The sequence below is a fragment of the Triplophysa rosa genome, linkage group LG23 (genome assembly GCF_024868665.1).
Source record: "Triplophysa rosa linkage group LG23, Trosa_1v2, whole genome shotgun sequence".
Taxonomy (NCBI): Eukaryota; Metazoa; Chordata; class Actinopteri; order Cypriniformes; family Nemacheilidae; genus Triplophysa; species Triplophysa rosa.
In genome coordinates this window covers 14,793,016-14,809,922 of record NC_079912.1, presented here as the reverse complement: position 1 = coordinate 14,809,922, position 16,907 = coordinate 14,793,016, and the positions used below count along the sequence as shown (strand labels likewise).

The 16,907-nt window shown below is 38.5% G+C and overlaps 1 protein-coding gene across 2 annotated transcripts in view; it reads right to left on the bottom strand.

Annotated features, from left to right (window-relative positions):
• Positions 1 to 1,715: 1,715 nt before the first annotated feature.
• LOC130546848 (matrix metalloproteinase-16-like) overlaps positions 1,716 to 16,907 on the bottom strand; it is a 51,588-nt gene continuing 36,396 nt past the window's right edge. The window contains exons 8-11 of one of the 2 annotated variants that reach the window (XM_057322341.1): positions 10,266 to 10,404; positions 7,475 to 7,625; positions 7,253 to 7,368; positions 1,716 to 5,264 (exon numbers count right to left, since the gene is read on the bottom strand). In XM_057322341.1, coding sequence (XP_057178324.1) covers positions 4,936 to 5,264; positions 7,253 to 7,368; positions 7,475 to 7,625; positions 10,266 to 10,404 — 735 coding nt within the window. In that variant the 3' untranslated portion in view covers positions 1,716 to 4,935. The remainder of the gene's footprint in view (positions 5,265 to 7,252; positions 7,369 to 7,474; positions 7,626 to 10,265; positions 10,405 to 16,907) is intronic. The other variant, XM_057322342.1, reaches the window with a different exon arrangement.

The window sequence follows — 16,907 nt, the reverse complement described above, 5'->3', positions numbered from 1 at the left end:
TCTTTGTGTTATAAACAGACCAAAATGTACATTTACTGTAAACTTTACACAGCAGCTCCCATGTGTCATTTTTCGGTCTATTCAAACTGACACATGATGTTAGGTTATAAAACATTTAGTCATTAAAAAAATTGTTATTTTTAAATATACACTTATTGTCTAAGTTTTAAATATCATTAAAATGTGACAAATAAAATATTGAAATGCATGAACCAATGATGTTGGTTGTTCAAGTTTTTGAATTATTTTTTGGTAAAGATTGCTCCTTTTGTAACAACATTGTAACAACATGCGTGTGAGGTAAATAATGGCAGAAGTTTCACTTGTAGGTGAACCATTTCTGCTTTTTCAATTTTTTGAGTTTCTACAATCAAAAGGTTTTTGATCCCAAATCCGGTTCATTAATTTATTCAGATCTTTCTCTCTCTTTCTCTCTTTTCCTCACTCTGTTTTGAGTTTGCGAAATGTTTCAGCAGCCATCATCTCCAGCTTAAATTAGGCAGAAATGATGCCTCCCAGGAGAAGACAGGATGCTGGAGGATGTGTAAAACAGTACCTGGAAATACCAGCTCAGTTCTTTAGAAAGACAGCTGACCTCACAGCTTTTTTAAGTAGATATAAAACTCCTTCATTACAAAGCGTTTGTGACTGAATCTGTGCTTTAGATTAATGTGTCACAGTCAAGTGAACCGAAGCACATGTTTCCAGCCTGCAGGCATCGGTTAAACGCTATTTAACACAACAATAAGGTTATAACCATTAGCAGAGCCACACGTGGTATTTAAAATGTGGACTAATCCATTATAGATTTAATTTAGTTTACTTTTCTAATGCATTGTTCTTTGCAAGTCCCTTGGATCTCTTTAGATAGTGTCCGTACATAATTTATGTGTTTAAGCGTACCAGTGGGCGGAGTCTGCACTTTATGCATTTAGGTTGCATCAGTGGATGGGTTAAGTAGGAGGAGCCTGTTTAGGAATGTGGGTGGAGTCAACAGGTTTTAGGTCATAGTAGGGTGTATGGGTTGTAACTATTTCTGAAGAATGATATTTCAGAAAAGGCTGAAAGGCTGAGACAAAAGGATAATAAATAGCACCCGTAAGTCAATAGTCTGAGAAATGGAGATAATTTCTTCCTGCAGTTTGAATCATTTCAGCACAGTCATTTTAATGAGGATAATGATCTCTCGCAGTAGCCGTGGCTTCTAGCTGGGCTGGATCGATCCGCATCTGGGCCCTGAGATGCTTATGAAGACATATTTTGCACTTCAATTACCGTTTATAATGTTATTTAAAAGAACACTAAGCGTTTTAATTAAATTGAACTTGGCAATAATGGCAATATATTTACAAGTCTGTAATTAGATCGCGAACCAAAAAACTAGAAAATAGAACTGTTCATAAAAATGTAAATGGATAAGAAGACAGATTTGAAGAATGCTTAAGCGACAATCAAACATTAAAAAGGATGATCTGGAAAAACAAAGTAAAAATGCATTGCGTCATTGCATTGGATCAGTGTTAAAAGCCTAAAATGGACATGAGCTGTTTAAAAGTATAATACCCATCATGCATCAGTGTTGATTTAAGTACCACAGTTCTAAGATAATACCCCGCTGTACCAACAGAGCCATGGGTCATCCAATATGTATTTGTATATGTATTTTCTAGTTAAGCAGGTTGACAAATTTTGTTGGTTTAGCATCCCAAACTCATCACGTTGATGATTTTGGCAACAGCAATGACCCTATATGTAACCACAACAGAAATGATATAAGGAAACATGACGATGGTACTGGTAGATGGACACTTAACTGCTCAGGGAAATATGTTCAAATGAGTTTATTGATCAATGAAATGGATCGTCAACAGATATATCACAAATACACGGCTACAAACAGAATGAATACGAGTACAAATACTTCACTTGCTTCCTCCGTTTGGAATCAGACATGTCATTTAAAATGCAGATGAGAAGATAAACAAAAATGGAAGTATGACAAAAAATGAGGATGATTCAGATTAGCAGATGCTCCAAGTTTGTGGACGGTTAGTAAGGGAAATAAGAAAGACAAATGCGTCCTCAGTCCATTTGCTAAATGTAAAACTGTAAACATGATTCAAGGTCTAGCACCAACACGAGGCCGAAAAACCGCACAAATGCCAACGTAACGCCTTCAGAACTCATTGAAAATAAAAACGCAAAAGAGGAAATCACGCACTATGACAACACAGGCACCAATAGATGATTCCTGTACGGACCGATATCAGTCAAGTTTAAATCCATAATGTCTAAAATAACAGCACCATGAGATTACAGAATGACGCTCACCAGTGTAGGTCCTGTTAGCACCACAAATTGTGTCAAGAGGACAGAGAGAAAGCGACAAGACTCGCTTTCCTTACACCAAACACACAAAACTACTCGCTTCACTGTTTGACATTTTCTGCACTTGTACACAAAGTTAGAGATTTGTGTTTCATCACCCTCACGTCATTTCAGACCTGTGTGACTTTCCTTCTTCCACAGAAAACAAAATAAGATATTTTAAAGACCACTGGTCACCAAACAACATTGGACCCCATTCACTTCCATTGTATGAACAGAAAACCACGGTGACATTTCTCTGAATATCTTCTTTTGTGTTCCACAGAAGAAAGAGTCACATACAGGTGTTGAGCCACATGAGGGTGAATAAATGACAGAATTTCTATTTTTGGTTGAACTATCCCCTTTAACATTTGAAGTCATCCACAGACACAGTAATTCATCACATCTACAGTTCTCTTTAGATGTTATGCTTACCGTAAACGTTGAGCTAGATTTAAAATTGCAACAGATGGCCGTTGGATGCCTGACCTGACATCATCCACCTTGCCAAGGTTTCGAGAGCCAATCAGAATCCACACTGCCAGGTTTGTCCTGTTGACCTTTTCACTTGGCAAAGCCTCTAACCATCGATACTACCTACATATAACCACAGGACACGCAGCAGCTTTAACCCATAATTTTCAGACCTATCGAAGTTTGACATTTCACTATTCTCTTCATTATTTAACCTGATTACAGTTTGTTTGTGATTACATTTGTTTGACCGCTGAGACACTCAATAATCGGACACAAGCACTTGATGTGAGAAATAGAGAGAAAGTAAAAAGAGCCTTACCCCAAAAATACCATGGTAATACCGTGGTATATTTTGTAAGGTTTTTCTTTTCAGGTTTATAACTATACAGTAAACAATGCGCGTAAAGGTCATTTTAATCATATACTGATTAATTTATTAAGTCTGTCAGGACCGTTTGTCCCAAACCGAGTCGTGAAGTACATGAATCTGAAGTTTCTTTTTTTAACAGTGGAAAAAAAACAGAAATAAATCTAGCATCAGAACAGACACACATTCAAAACACTGCTTGGCAAAAACACTCATCTCTTGTTTCCTTGAGAGCGCATTGCATTAGCATCTTCGTATCTGCATTTGTCAGATATAAAGAAAACTTGCCGGGTGACAGCTCAGCACTTTAAAGTACCACTTTAATCGTGAGGTCGAGACAATTCAATTTCGTTCCATTGTACCAAAAAGAAAACAAACGTAAAAACGTTAATGCAAGCAAATATGTACGTTCAAACATCCGTCGATGGAGAGGATGGATCTGGGCTTCGACGTGTGAGCTAAACATACCATCCCATCCTATCGCGGTAACTTCCGATGGCGAGCATGGGTGAGATATGAGGCGGATTGATTTTCTTCTCGATTGATAAAGACACAGAATTGGATGAGGAAGGCTTGCATACATTTTGAATCAAGCTCTGTCCTGAGTTACTCTGATGGTTCTGGTACCTGTGGCGCAGACGTCAAGGTTATAGGATTCGATCCAGACCAATAAACAAGGCGGTCCGAAGGAGGTGACATGCTCTGACGTTCGGAGCAACCTTTCGGAGGAGGAAGAAACGAAATCTCGATTCTCGAAAGAGTCTGTAAACACGACCAAACAAGTGAGAGTTAAGCATGATTCAAGCGCTTCCTCTGCGATCGCAAAACAACTTTAGTCATTGCAGTGGCTTGGTCTTTCCTCTGTTTTGACTGATATGCTTCGTGTTACGCAGAGGCGAAAAGAGTCCCGTCCCTGCGACCCTGCAGCGTGGCCACCGTCAAGACCTTCGATCTCAAATCAGACAACAGGAGCAAAGCTATTGCACCGCCTCTCCGACAGATGAACAAAGCGGTACCCGAAAATTACAACGGATGAATCAAATAAAAACCGAAAGCAAACAACACGATCCATAATTAAGGCTGTTAAAAATATTGCAGAACATTTTGGCCCCTGTTTTTCACACAGACTGCCAGGAACAGTCAAGAATTCCCCATTACACATCACTGTGAAATATTCCGAGCAGGAAAAAAACGATACGTATAGAAAAGAAAGCAATAAAAAACCAACAATGAACATTAAAAGAAAAAGATCCTCTTTGGAGAGTGTCTTTATTTGGTTTGGGAGTGCTTTAAAGGGACTCGTAAATATTTCTGTTTAGAAAATAAATTATAGACTGAAACCGAAAAAGATAAAAAACCGGACTCCTGCAACAATGGATACGTTTTCTGTTTATGTCCTGTTTCAAGCGTGCGGTCGTAAAACCTAAAAGGTACAGCAATCGTTTCCACGTCAAACACCTGAAGTGGCACTGGATGTGCCGATGCACCGTTTGAGATCTGCCATCCGCAGGTCTCTCGAGTCCAACAGCGGGTGCACCGGCCAATGGGAGAAGAGTGGGGAGTTTTGGGGGATTGCGCCCATCGTCTCCTGGAGGGGGGTATCAAAGCAAAGGCCCTCTCTGTTCTCCTTAAGCGAGACGCAGGTGAAGAGCCAAAGTCCGCAAGGTAAGGGTGCCAACACCACTGTGTCTTGTGGCTATAGAGTATACAGGGGGTGCAACTCACACCCACTCCTGCATGGAGCGTTTGCAGTAAAGTATGTGTCGGGGCGTACCCTTTCTTTTGAACTGAAAGACGGTGTAGATTAACACCACCAGACAAACCGCCAGGACGCAGGGAATGACGATAGCGATGGCTTTGACCGTGCTGCCTTCGTTGTCCAGTTTGATGACGATGTCCACGTCCTCCTTGGGTTGGCTGTCAGGATCGATGGGCGTGAGGTCGCAGCCCATGAAGTCCTTCAGGATGGAGCGAGGGTAGCCGGGTTCCACCCGCAGCCTGTGATTGTTGAACTTCCAGTATTCTTTACCCTTGTAGAAGTATGTGAAACCTGCAGGGCAACCATACACAGAAAGGGAATTTTAGTGATCATGCAGAGTTAGGATAGCAAAATGAACTTTTGTAAGGCATGTTTAGTATTGTGCATTTGTGATTGTACTTCATTTATCTCATACAGTTCCTCCCACCTACTCCCCCCTCCTATTTCCTATTGTATGTCTGTAATCGTTGTTTGTCGGTGCTTGTAAAAACCATGATGACTGGTCGCTGATAGCTGAGAACACGCATGCACTCATAAACACACAGGTATTTCGATAACTGCAATATATTGCAATATGCATATTGTGATATTTAGATCATTTCAATATGTTGTTATATGCATATTTAGTCCATTTTTAATATTGCGATACGCATATTGTGATATTTTGATCATTTAAATAACATGCACTTTGTAATATTTAGATCACAATGTGCATATTGCAATATTTAGATTATTTTAATATATCGCGATATGCATCTTACAATATTTTGGTTGTTTTAATATATTGCGATATGCATATTTTAATTATTTTAATATGTTGCGGTATGCATACAGCAATATTTCTATAATAAACTGGGATATGCGTTTTATGATATTTTGATCATTTCAACCTATTGATGCATATTGCAATAGGGCATATCGTACGCACATCAAATAAAATAAAATAGCTATTGCATTCCCATTTCATGTCATTCAATTTGTCAATGACATCAAACCACTGTGTAACCACGTGATGTTCATCTGATGATCTCAGCAGATGTGAAATGCATTGTGCAACAGATTTGATTGTTCTCACGGCTCCGGAGGGCGACATCCTCTTAAAAAATCTGAACACAGATCAGAACGACGCGGCTGCACACCGGAGAAAACATAGAAACTGGCGACAACCTTGCCTCATCTCTCTCGCGCCTCTATCTGCATTATTCATTCATGTCATCCAGTGTAAGCGAGAGAATGAGATGCTGTTTGTTCAAAGCTGTGCTTTGAGCATTGACAACAGCTCAGAATTACTAGGTTTTCGGAAGAAAATGAGAACGCTGCTTGCCCGACAGAACAATGCAAGAGTTCCCATTTTCATCCACTCTTTATCTCCCCAAACATTTTCTGTCACTCGCCACTATACAGTATTGGAGTCCAACAAAGAAGCAAAAGTCCAGACGAAATGTTCTGCAGTTGAATCAGTCTAAAGACTAAACCAGAGAGAAAATCTTAACAAAAGACAGCATTATCACAACATCAACACTTGCATTAAGACAGGAATAGGGCGGAGAGAAAGCCATCCTTTCCCATCTCTCTGTGTTCGGCTGGCCATGATGACACATAATTAGGGTCAATTTTCTGTACTTTGTCTCGCCCACAGAGGCCTTTTGGGTAACGTGGCGAGATGGGGCTGAAAGAAAGCCCACAATCACTTTCAAAGTGTGGTTAGCCAAACAATTTCTCTGGAATATCAATCCACCCTTCACGCTCAGATGAACACATGCACGTCCATGGGCAAACCTGGCACGGGAGATGGGTACAGATGGCATGTGTGTGGCTGTCGACCTGTAAGCCTGCAGCTAAGGACTGAACTCATGCAAGACGTTCCCACCCCGAGAGCCCCTGCCAAGAAGATTTACACTTTTATTTTAAAAAAGTGATCTTTTATAACCTTTTTATGGACAGAATGCAAATAGGGCGAAGATGGAGCTTATTTCCTATTCGGAACCGATGGTTCTACCAGAAATGAAAACCCTGTCATTTCCTTAACCTCGTGTCATTTCAAACCTGTCTGACCTTCTTTCTTCTGTGGAACACAAAAGAAGATATTTTGAGAAATGTCTCGGTGTGTCCATACAATGGAAGTCAATGGGGGCCTACGATGTTTGAAAAGTCAGGTTTGGACATGAAGGCGAATAATTGATAACAGTATTTTTGTGGGCGAACTATCCCTTTAATAATGCTTTTTGTGATATTTGGGTAAACTAACCACATTGAAAATGAAATAATCAGGCTCATACCATTGGCTTTATCCACAAACGCTCCCTGAGGAGAGTCCGGTACACCCTTCCAGACTGTGATGGATTTGGGATAACCAGGATCCATTGTTCTCTTTTCTTCATTGTATCTCCAATACCTGCACGGAGATAAATGGACAGCATCGGTAACACAATGCACAGACTCACACACGGCCAAACGCACATACACAAACACATCCAATAACACTCATGCTGTGCACATACCTGTCTCCTTTAAAGAAGTAAGTCTTTGCCACATCTTCCCACCAGACGGCTGTCTCTATGCTCTGCTCTGGCATGCCGTTTCCAAACATTGAGATGTCCTGGGGGTAGCCAGGCTGTAGCATTGTGTCCTTGAACACCCAGAACTGCCTCCCTAGAATAGACACAAGAGGAAATCATTTTAATGTTCAGATTTAGATGGTGAAAAGAAGAAAATGTGAATGAGGTTGATAAATTCTCTCTGACTTTCTGTTCATCTGTTGTTCATCCCAGGCTGGACAATACATCACGTTTTCACATCTATTCACAATGGTTTTAGGCGCATTTAAATTAAGCAACACTATGGATATCGTGAGGATTTTAATGCGTTTCTTGTTTGGCCATTAAGTCTGGGTCATTAGACTAATGTTGTGTGACTAGTGAGTACAAAAGTGTTATGATTAAGTTAGTGTCTTCTTTTAATCTTTCTCATCAGCTTAATATGCAACTAAAACATTTGTAGTTAGGTTTTCTCCAAAAAGTGTTTTTTTGAGTAATTTAATAGCATATACATATTTGTAATGACTTTTTTCTGATTTATTCGAATATTTTCTAATGATATTTAAGAAAAATGAGATATGCCACGACTTTCCAAATAATGTGATATGCAATACGATAATGCCTAAAATTTGTAAAGTCTATATGAATTATATTAAAATAAATGTTGCCAAAAATAAAAAACAACTGAAAATATATAATAAACATGTTTCACATTTCTCTGAGAAAAGAAAGCATGCCTCTTCCCATCTCTCTGCTATCTGCATTGACCTATAACTATACGTAACTTTTTGAGGTATTAAAATCTTTCTGTTATTGTCAAGGTTATAGTTGACTAAAACTTCAACTATTAAAATATTTCTGTTTATTGAAATCAAATCAAATATTGACCTAAATATTTTAAAATCTTAAAATAAACAAAAATGAGAAATGTTGCCTTAGGAATAAACAGAAATATATTTTCGTTAAACATAAATAAAAACTCATATAATCATATATAGCAAAATGAAAATAAACAAATAAGTAATAACCGACAAAAGCACATAAGCACTAAAATAAAAGCTCATTCAGAATATTAATAAAACTACAATAAAACAAAACTATAATAACTCTGGCTATGCGATATGCATATTTGTGATATCTTTTAATATATTTTGGAGCCCTAATAAATATTCAATATTAAACCACTAGCACATATGTATACAGTTTAAAAAAGAATATCTTTTATGGGAAAAATTTCACAGCATCGCTGATAATCCGACACTGAAGTAAGTGATACCGAATTCCCAAAATTGACATCATTTCATGATAAATGTCCATTTCAGCTAAGACAAACAATCAATTTCACACCTCGACCACTTCCTATTTGCTTTTAATTAGCATGACCAGCCTTTGGCAGTCCATCTGCCACAGTTACTCAGACCTGACATGTTAATACCGTCACTTTAAGATGTGTTTAAGTGCCTCTTCTGACCTGAGGGGCTCAGTAAACGCTCTGTGATGTCGACAGCATACAGGGTTAAAAGGGTTGACACGGTTTGTTTGGAGTCTGAGGGGTCAGCGGAGGACAGGTCCATCATATTTCCTCTGGAAAAGGAAATGCCTGTCACATCACGCGAGTCGTTCTCATGGTCCTCTCAGCGGGGTCAAACTCTCTCTGTGCCAAACAGCCCTGGCCAACCGGGCAAAGGGTAAACAGCGGGGATACAGCCGTAGACCCCCGGAGCTACTTGCTGCTTTCCTTTTTTTACACCCAAAAATAAACAATTCTTTCATTTACTCACGCTCGTGTCATTTCAAACCTGTTTGCGTTTCTTTCCTCTGCAGAACACAAAAGAAGATATTTTGAAGAACGTTGGTAACCAAACAACACTGACCCCCATTGACTTCCATTGTATGGACACAAAACCACATTTCTCAAAATATCTTCTTTTGTGTTCCACAGAAAAAAAGAGTCATGTGTAGGTTTTGATCGACATGAGGATGAATAAATGACTCAACATGCGATTGTTCCTGGTTCAATATATACACAATTCATTCCCACTGTAGTCTCTGATCTGATACTAGTGTCGTGAGGTGTGCAAGCAAATAAATAATGAAAATGAAAGGCATGGTGGACTTAAAAGATTCATTAAGCTCTCTGAACACAAGAGACTGTTTTTCTAGATGTTGAGGAACAAAACTGTGTGTTTGTTGTGTGTTTTTTGTTATCATTATCTCAATTGGCTCAACCTTTTCTACCCCATTTAAGATATTTTCATCTCTCTCATCCCCTGAGAAGGATACAATTAAAAGAAAAACTCTAAATACAGGTCTGATATGTCCTAGATTATTAAACTAAGATGTTTATTCTTTATTATGTTATTCGCAAAGTAAAAATGTACCAAACCTTTCATCTTAACACAACATTCAGGACGAAATGTATTTTGAAATGTATCGTGTAATAGGTTATAGAGTCTTAAAGAATAAAAGAAAGTGAATAAATAAGGAAATGTTTTCCATTTTTGGTTAACAGTGGTACACAGAGATTTGCTTAGAAAAAAACTCACATGATGCTCACACAGTCTCCCATACAATATATTCAACAAATAAACTTTAAACATCCTGAAACTGAAGCCGCCAATTCACATACACATACATCTTCTCAGCAGAAAGTTTCATCACATTCCTCAGTATCTCGAAACACAAACGATCACTCCAGTTTAAACAAATACTGCCCTGACAGACGCTTTGGTAATCTGATGTTGACCAGTCTTACCTTTGAAGAAGACAAATTTGCCCTCGCTGTTCTCATACACAGCATCAATCCTGGGTGGTAAACCCCTCCAGAAGACATTGATGAGCATGGGGTAACCTGGCATCACGGTGTTATCCCTGACCCTCCAAAACCAATGGTCCTGCACACAGAGAACGAAAAAAAAACTCGGCACATCAACTCAGAGAAAGAGTAGAGAAACAGTTTCACGGCATATCCATAATATCCATAATACCCTGCATCTTTGTTTTTTGATGCGTGAAGACAGAGTGGTTAAAGGGATAGTTCACCCAAAAATTTAAATTCTGTCATCATTTACTCACCCTTATGTAATATCATACCTATATAAATGACTTTGTTCCAATGAACACAGAGAAAGATATTTGGAAAAATGTTTGTAATTTTCAGTTTCGGGACATCATTGACTACCATAGTAGGAAGAATTAAATAGTCAAAGGTGCCTGAGAACTCTTTCTTTCCTAAATTCTTCAAAATATCTCATTATGTGTTCAACAGAACAAAAAAATACACATTATTTTCCTGCTATGGTAGTGGATGATGTCCCAGAACTGAAAACATTCTTCCAAATATATTTCTCTGTGTTCATTGGAACAAAGAAATGTATACAGGTTTGAAACAACCTGAGGGTGAGTAATGATGACAGATTTTTCATTTTTGGATGAACTATCCCTTTAACAGTCTTTAAAGATTTGCTTTGCGGCTATGTCTTGTAAACAATAGATACGCTGTAGGCAAACTTGGAGAATTCCTTTTTAGAGATATAATAAAGCCCAATGATAAACTTATTATGATCCACACCAATTTTGTTGTTTATATGAACAGTTAATACATTTACAGCTTTTTAAAAGTAACCATGTCTGAAGCATTTGTGGCATTTGTCTACTCAAGATATTCCATCAAGATATTCCTTCAAAAAGAAGCACATGTGGGTCAAAGGCCCAGAGCAACTTTCTGGAACATAAGGTGAATACCTGTATCTTCCTTTTGCCCACACGTTAGTTTTATAAAGTTTTGAAATACTTAACTCGGCACCATGAGTCTGTTTCATCTGCAGCATCAAGCTTCAGAATAGCATATGGTTCAGCAATGAAAACGCCTTCATTGTTCTCCTGCCACAGAACTGCTTCTCCCGACTAATCTTTTGTAGCAAATTGAAGAAAAATGTCATTTGACCATCAATCTCTAAAACGGACGGCCTCTTTCATTTTGTCTTGCAATAAGAAACACGGCTGGCACGTTTTCAGCGGGAGAGCTATGCAAATTCAGCCCATTTCCACCCTGACAGCGTTTTGTACTCGATTACAGAAACATCATTCTAAAGATTCTGCGCCGTTCCTTTGATACTTCTACTTGAATAAAACGAATACTGCTGACAAAAGTCCTCACGCTACTGTTTAATATTCTTAGAAATATATAACCTTACACACATCTCTCTCAAAAATAACTTGCTATTGCTGTTCTGCATTGAAACGCCTTAAGCAACCCATAAAAATGAACATTTCTGACTTGTTGGACGAGAAGGGTATGAAACGCTGTGACTGCACATTCTATATTATCGTGGTAAGTTGCTACACTGCAACCGCAAAAAGCCGACAGACTGTTTATCTGTACATACTTTAAATACATTTTGCTTTTTTAAAGTAATAATAAAAAATGTTACAGTTTGCTGAACCCATACTGCCCTGAAAACATTGCGCTAAAAGATAAAGATTGTCACTTTTGAGATCTTCTTCCTCCTATTTCACATTCTCCTCTCCCTCATCCATCCTTCGCAGGTCTTTCTTCAGTAAGAAAGGCAAACACATTGTACGGGCGCTGTTTAATTACAGGGAAGCCCAGACAGTCAACAGTGACCTTTACACAAACAGCAAACCGTCTGTTCGCTGGATGCTCCACAATCATCTGCATTTCATTATCGTCGGATTCTGAGAGTCTGTTGTGTATGCGTTCAGCCGGAGCAAGAAATGACAACAACGGGACACGTCACACTAAACGCTGGACTATTTTACTCTGGAAGGAAAAACGACCTTTCATGACCCACAGACTCCGGTTTAACAGACTACCTCGGAGGCTGCGACGAAACTATAGAGAATCGTTATCTGGTACAAGGTGAACTGTTTTTAAAAATCTCAAATTTAGCCGAAGAACATGAAGGTGTGAAGTGTTAAATATAGCGTTAGAGGACAGAGAGCATCAGTAGAGTTGGAGAAATGAAGACGCAGGCTGTCTGGTTATCGAGGTCAGAGGTTTAGTACATCTAGTGGTATGAAAATGTTTTTTTCTAGCAAAAACCTAAAAACAGTTTCATGTGGGTGGTGCTAAGCTGACAGGGAGTCTGGAGTATTACAGAGCTGTGACAGAGCGACCCTCCCTCCAGACAGACTCAATGAGACTCGAACGAGATTTGAGAGCAGACGAGGAAGGTTTTCTGTGAATTTAAGTGAACTTAATACCGAGTCTGCTTCTCACGAAGAAGGCATATAGCTTCAGAAGTCTTGCTTATGTATATATGTATACATACAGTACATAGCTACATATACAGTTATCGTAAAAATGAAGAGACCACTCTAAAATTATTTTCAGTTTTTCTGAATTTACTATTTATGGGTGTATGTTTAAAGCGATATTTCACAGGCAAAACAAAATTTCCCCATGTTTTACTCAAGGCATCCTGACTGAATATGATTTTCTTCTTGAAGAATAATGCAGTAGTCGGAGTTATAATACAACGTGTCATTTAAGTGGTAGAATGGGAGTGAATGGGTGTTGACTTTTTGAAGCTCCAAAAAGTGCATCCATCCATTAAAGAATGGCTCAACACGGCTCGGTGGTCTTAACAAAGGTCTTCTGAAGCGAATCGATGCGTTTGAGAAATATCCATATTGAGAGTGCTATTAACGTTGATGTCTAGCTTCCGTTATCCCTCGGCTGCGCGTGAACATGAGGCTTGTTTTTCGGGCAAATGACGCAGGCGTGTCATAAGTTCCGGTGACGAACGCGGCATTTTTCGTTTTGACCCAATAGGATACCGTATTCCTCACCGTCATTTGCCGAAAAAACATGACAACGTTAATAGCACTGTCAATATGGATGTTTCTCTTAAACAAACGCATCGATTCGATCTGAGACGACCTGTGTTAAGACCACAGAGCCGTGTCGAGCCGTTCTTTGATCAATGGATGCACTTTTTGGAGCTTCAAAAAATTGCCCCCCATTCACTCCCATTCGGTAGAATCCCATTCGAATTCTTCGGTAGAATGGGAGAAAAATGATACGTGGTATTATAACTCTGACTGCATTATTCTTCAAGAAGAAAGTCATATTCAGTCAGGATGCCTTGAGGGTGAGTATAACATGGGGAAATTTTGCTTTGCCTTTGATATATCGCTTTAAGTAAAATGATAATTTGATCAGTTTTATTCTGTAAACTATAGACAACATTTCTTCCGAATTCCAAATACAAAACTATAAATAGTCATTGTGCCTCTGTCTTCTATCTCACTTTGTTAATGCATGTAGGTAGTAGAGTTTGTCAGTTAGAAATGCTGTTTGGTCCAGTTACAGATCTGCTCTGTTCAGTCGTGTGAGGAGAGTTTTACAGTCCTGTGAATGATCTACAGACAGGGTATCAGAGAGAAATCGAGCCTGATCTCCCAGCAGCAAGCTCTCAACCTGTCCAGCACCATACTGTTCATGTTTCTTTCATCTCATCACTCCTCCATCTTCACACGAGCATCCTTCTCTTTAGTATTGGCCGGTTGTTACAGTCAACTGTCATATAACTGAGCTGAACCTCATACACTCAGCATGGTCTCTCTCTCTCTCTCTCTCTCTCTGAATTTACCATTAATAGTTATGAGGTAAAATGAACATTTTTGTTTCATTCTGTGAACTACTGAAAATATTTTTTCCACATTTTAAATAAAAATATTGTTTCTATTTGCATTTATTTGCAGAAAATGAAACAGGTCAAAATAACAGAAAAGATGCTCTGTATTTTTTCAGACCTTAAATACGGCAAAGAAAACAAGTTCCTATTCACTTTCAAGCAATACAACATGAATAGGCTATTTCAACATATAAGTTCAAAATTATTTTTTATGTGATAACCTCGATTTTCCCCCCATATGTATATACTGTACACCAAATATGTAAAAAATCTGAGTTATTCCATAATATATTCATTTTTTAACTGATTCTAACGTACATGTAAAACATTAGCATTGTTTTCTTTGTAGTACTCTGCAAACATTGCATCTTCTGTTATTTTTGCCAGTTTGTCCCATTTTCATTTATATAACATGACTGAGAAAAATGATTCAACTCCTGAAAATCAGTTCTGTTTTACAGATAAACTTAGAAATATCATTTGTGTTCAGACAGCATTTTGTTATGCAAGCAAATTAATTTTACTTTCCAGGCAAACTATTATTAAAATACTACTCAGTGAAAGTCTCATCATCTCCTCTAGAAGCATCCCGTCCTTAGTGTCATAAATCTGTGAGCCCCCTTCTGGCTGCAGACTTCCCTCTGAGCTCCGGCTTAAATGAACATTCAGCACAAGCAGGTTTAACTTTTTGCCAACAGCATCACAGAAGAAGCTCAAAGCCAGACGCTCACAGAACAAAAGTACTACAGCTGTGTGTTAATACAGACAGATAATTCATTAGGACAGTCAAGTTCATTCACTGTACTGAATTAGTTTTTGCATTATCTTTTCAGTGTTTTAATTCTATTTATTTCAATTTGATTTTTTATATAGCGCTTTTCACAATGTGCATTGTTCCAAAGCAGCTTTACAGGAGAAAAACAGAAAAACACAGAGAAGGTAAAACACAGCACAGTGCATGGTGTTTATAGACCAAGCAAGATCATTCTAATAAATAATATCTAATATCAGCAGTCTTCCGGTGAGCAAGCCAACACTGCCCTGTGGCGAGGAACCCAAACCCCAATGATAAATAAATGGAGAAATAAACCTCGGGAGAAACCAGTCTCAGCCAGGAGGGCCAGATCTCCTCTGACGTGTCACAGCTGCACTCAGTGACTTTGATTAAAGGTTACTGAGTAAATGTTTATGAAAAATAGGGAGAGCTTATTAGTTGTGATTTAGGAATTTCATTTGTTGAAACTGTTTAGGTCTAATTTTGTCTTATTTTGTGATCGATATCAGACAAAAGAGCAATGTTATAAGCAGGGAAAACAGTAATGGCATAATGTAACTGAGTGCAGCTATAACTTCAAACTTCAATCAATTACCTTTACACTAAAAACTCTCATCTAAAAAAACTAGAGCAAGACGGAAAACAAACCTCAGGAATGACCAAGTCACCCAACAGCAAAGTGAAAGACTGAGAGAATGCAAACATGCATGAAAGTTGTGAAAAAATCTGGCTTATTCCATCATGTATTCAACTGTTCCTAAAAACAGTAGTATTGTGTTGTTTAAACATGCAATCATTGCACATTTTGTTATTTTGACCAGTTTGTCCCGTTTAAAATGTCTGCAAACAAATGTTAACCAAAAACAACATTGTAATTTGGAAGAAATATTGTCACTAGTTTACAGTATGAAACAAAAAAGATCATTTTCCTTAAAGGGACAGTTCACCCAAAACTGAAAATTCTGCCTTCATCTACTCACCCTCAAGTTGTTCCAAAACTATATGAAATTCTTGGTTCTGTTGAACACAAAAGAAGATATTTTGAAGAATGTGGAAAACTAAACAGTTCTGGGGCACTATTGACTATCATGCACTCTAAAAAGAGCTGGGTTGTTTTTCACCCATCCTGGGTAAATACTGGACAGGACACTGCTGGGCTGAAATGATCCAATGCTGGGTTATTTTTAACCCAATGCTGGATACTATAGAAGTCAATAGTGCCCCAGAACTGTTTGGTTACAAACATTCTTCCAAATAATCTTTCCCAGACGACCAAGTCTTAAATACAGGTTTGATGGCGAGTAAAGGGTGCCAGAATTTTCATTTTTGGGAAGCATCCCTTTAACATCTACCTAAAAATAGCAAATTCAGAAAAACAAAATGTTAGAGTGATTTCTTAATTGTCTCTTTATGTTGACAAGATCACTTTAAAACAACAAAATTCAGCTCTGCAGAGTTTGATTCATTGGTACACAACACAACAGAGAACAGCACTGGTCAAATAAAACACACAACCTATATCTTTGAGCTGTGTGTTATGAATAAATCTCGTATTAAACTTCCCTGTAGATCATGACTCTCTCCGGTTGTGACACCATCTCACCCATCATCTTTCGGCCAGTCATATCTCACGTCTGCATCCCTGAGGTGAGAGAGCTGGCACAGACGTTTCCACGGATACACCCTTGAGCTTAGCTTAGACTTTCAGAGTTTTACGGTGTGGAAATGCGTTTGTGTTATTGTCTAGCTACGCTGATAGACTACTCCAGTGTAGGGCGGGCGAGCGAGAGAGAAAGAGAGTGAGAGAAGAGGGAAATGTTACACCGTTCAAGATAGATTTTGCTTTCCCGAAGACATCTGCTGGGAAACGGGGGATTGGAAGCCGAGTGACACGATTAGAGCTCGAGCGAAAACCCTCTCTTCAACTGAAATAAATCTAAACGTCAGGTGGAATCTGTTT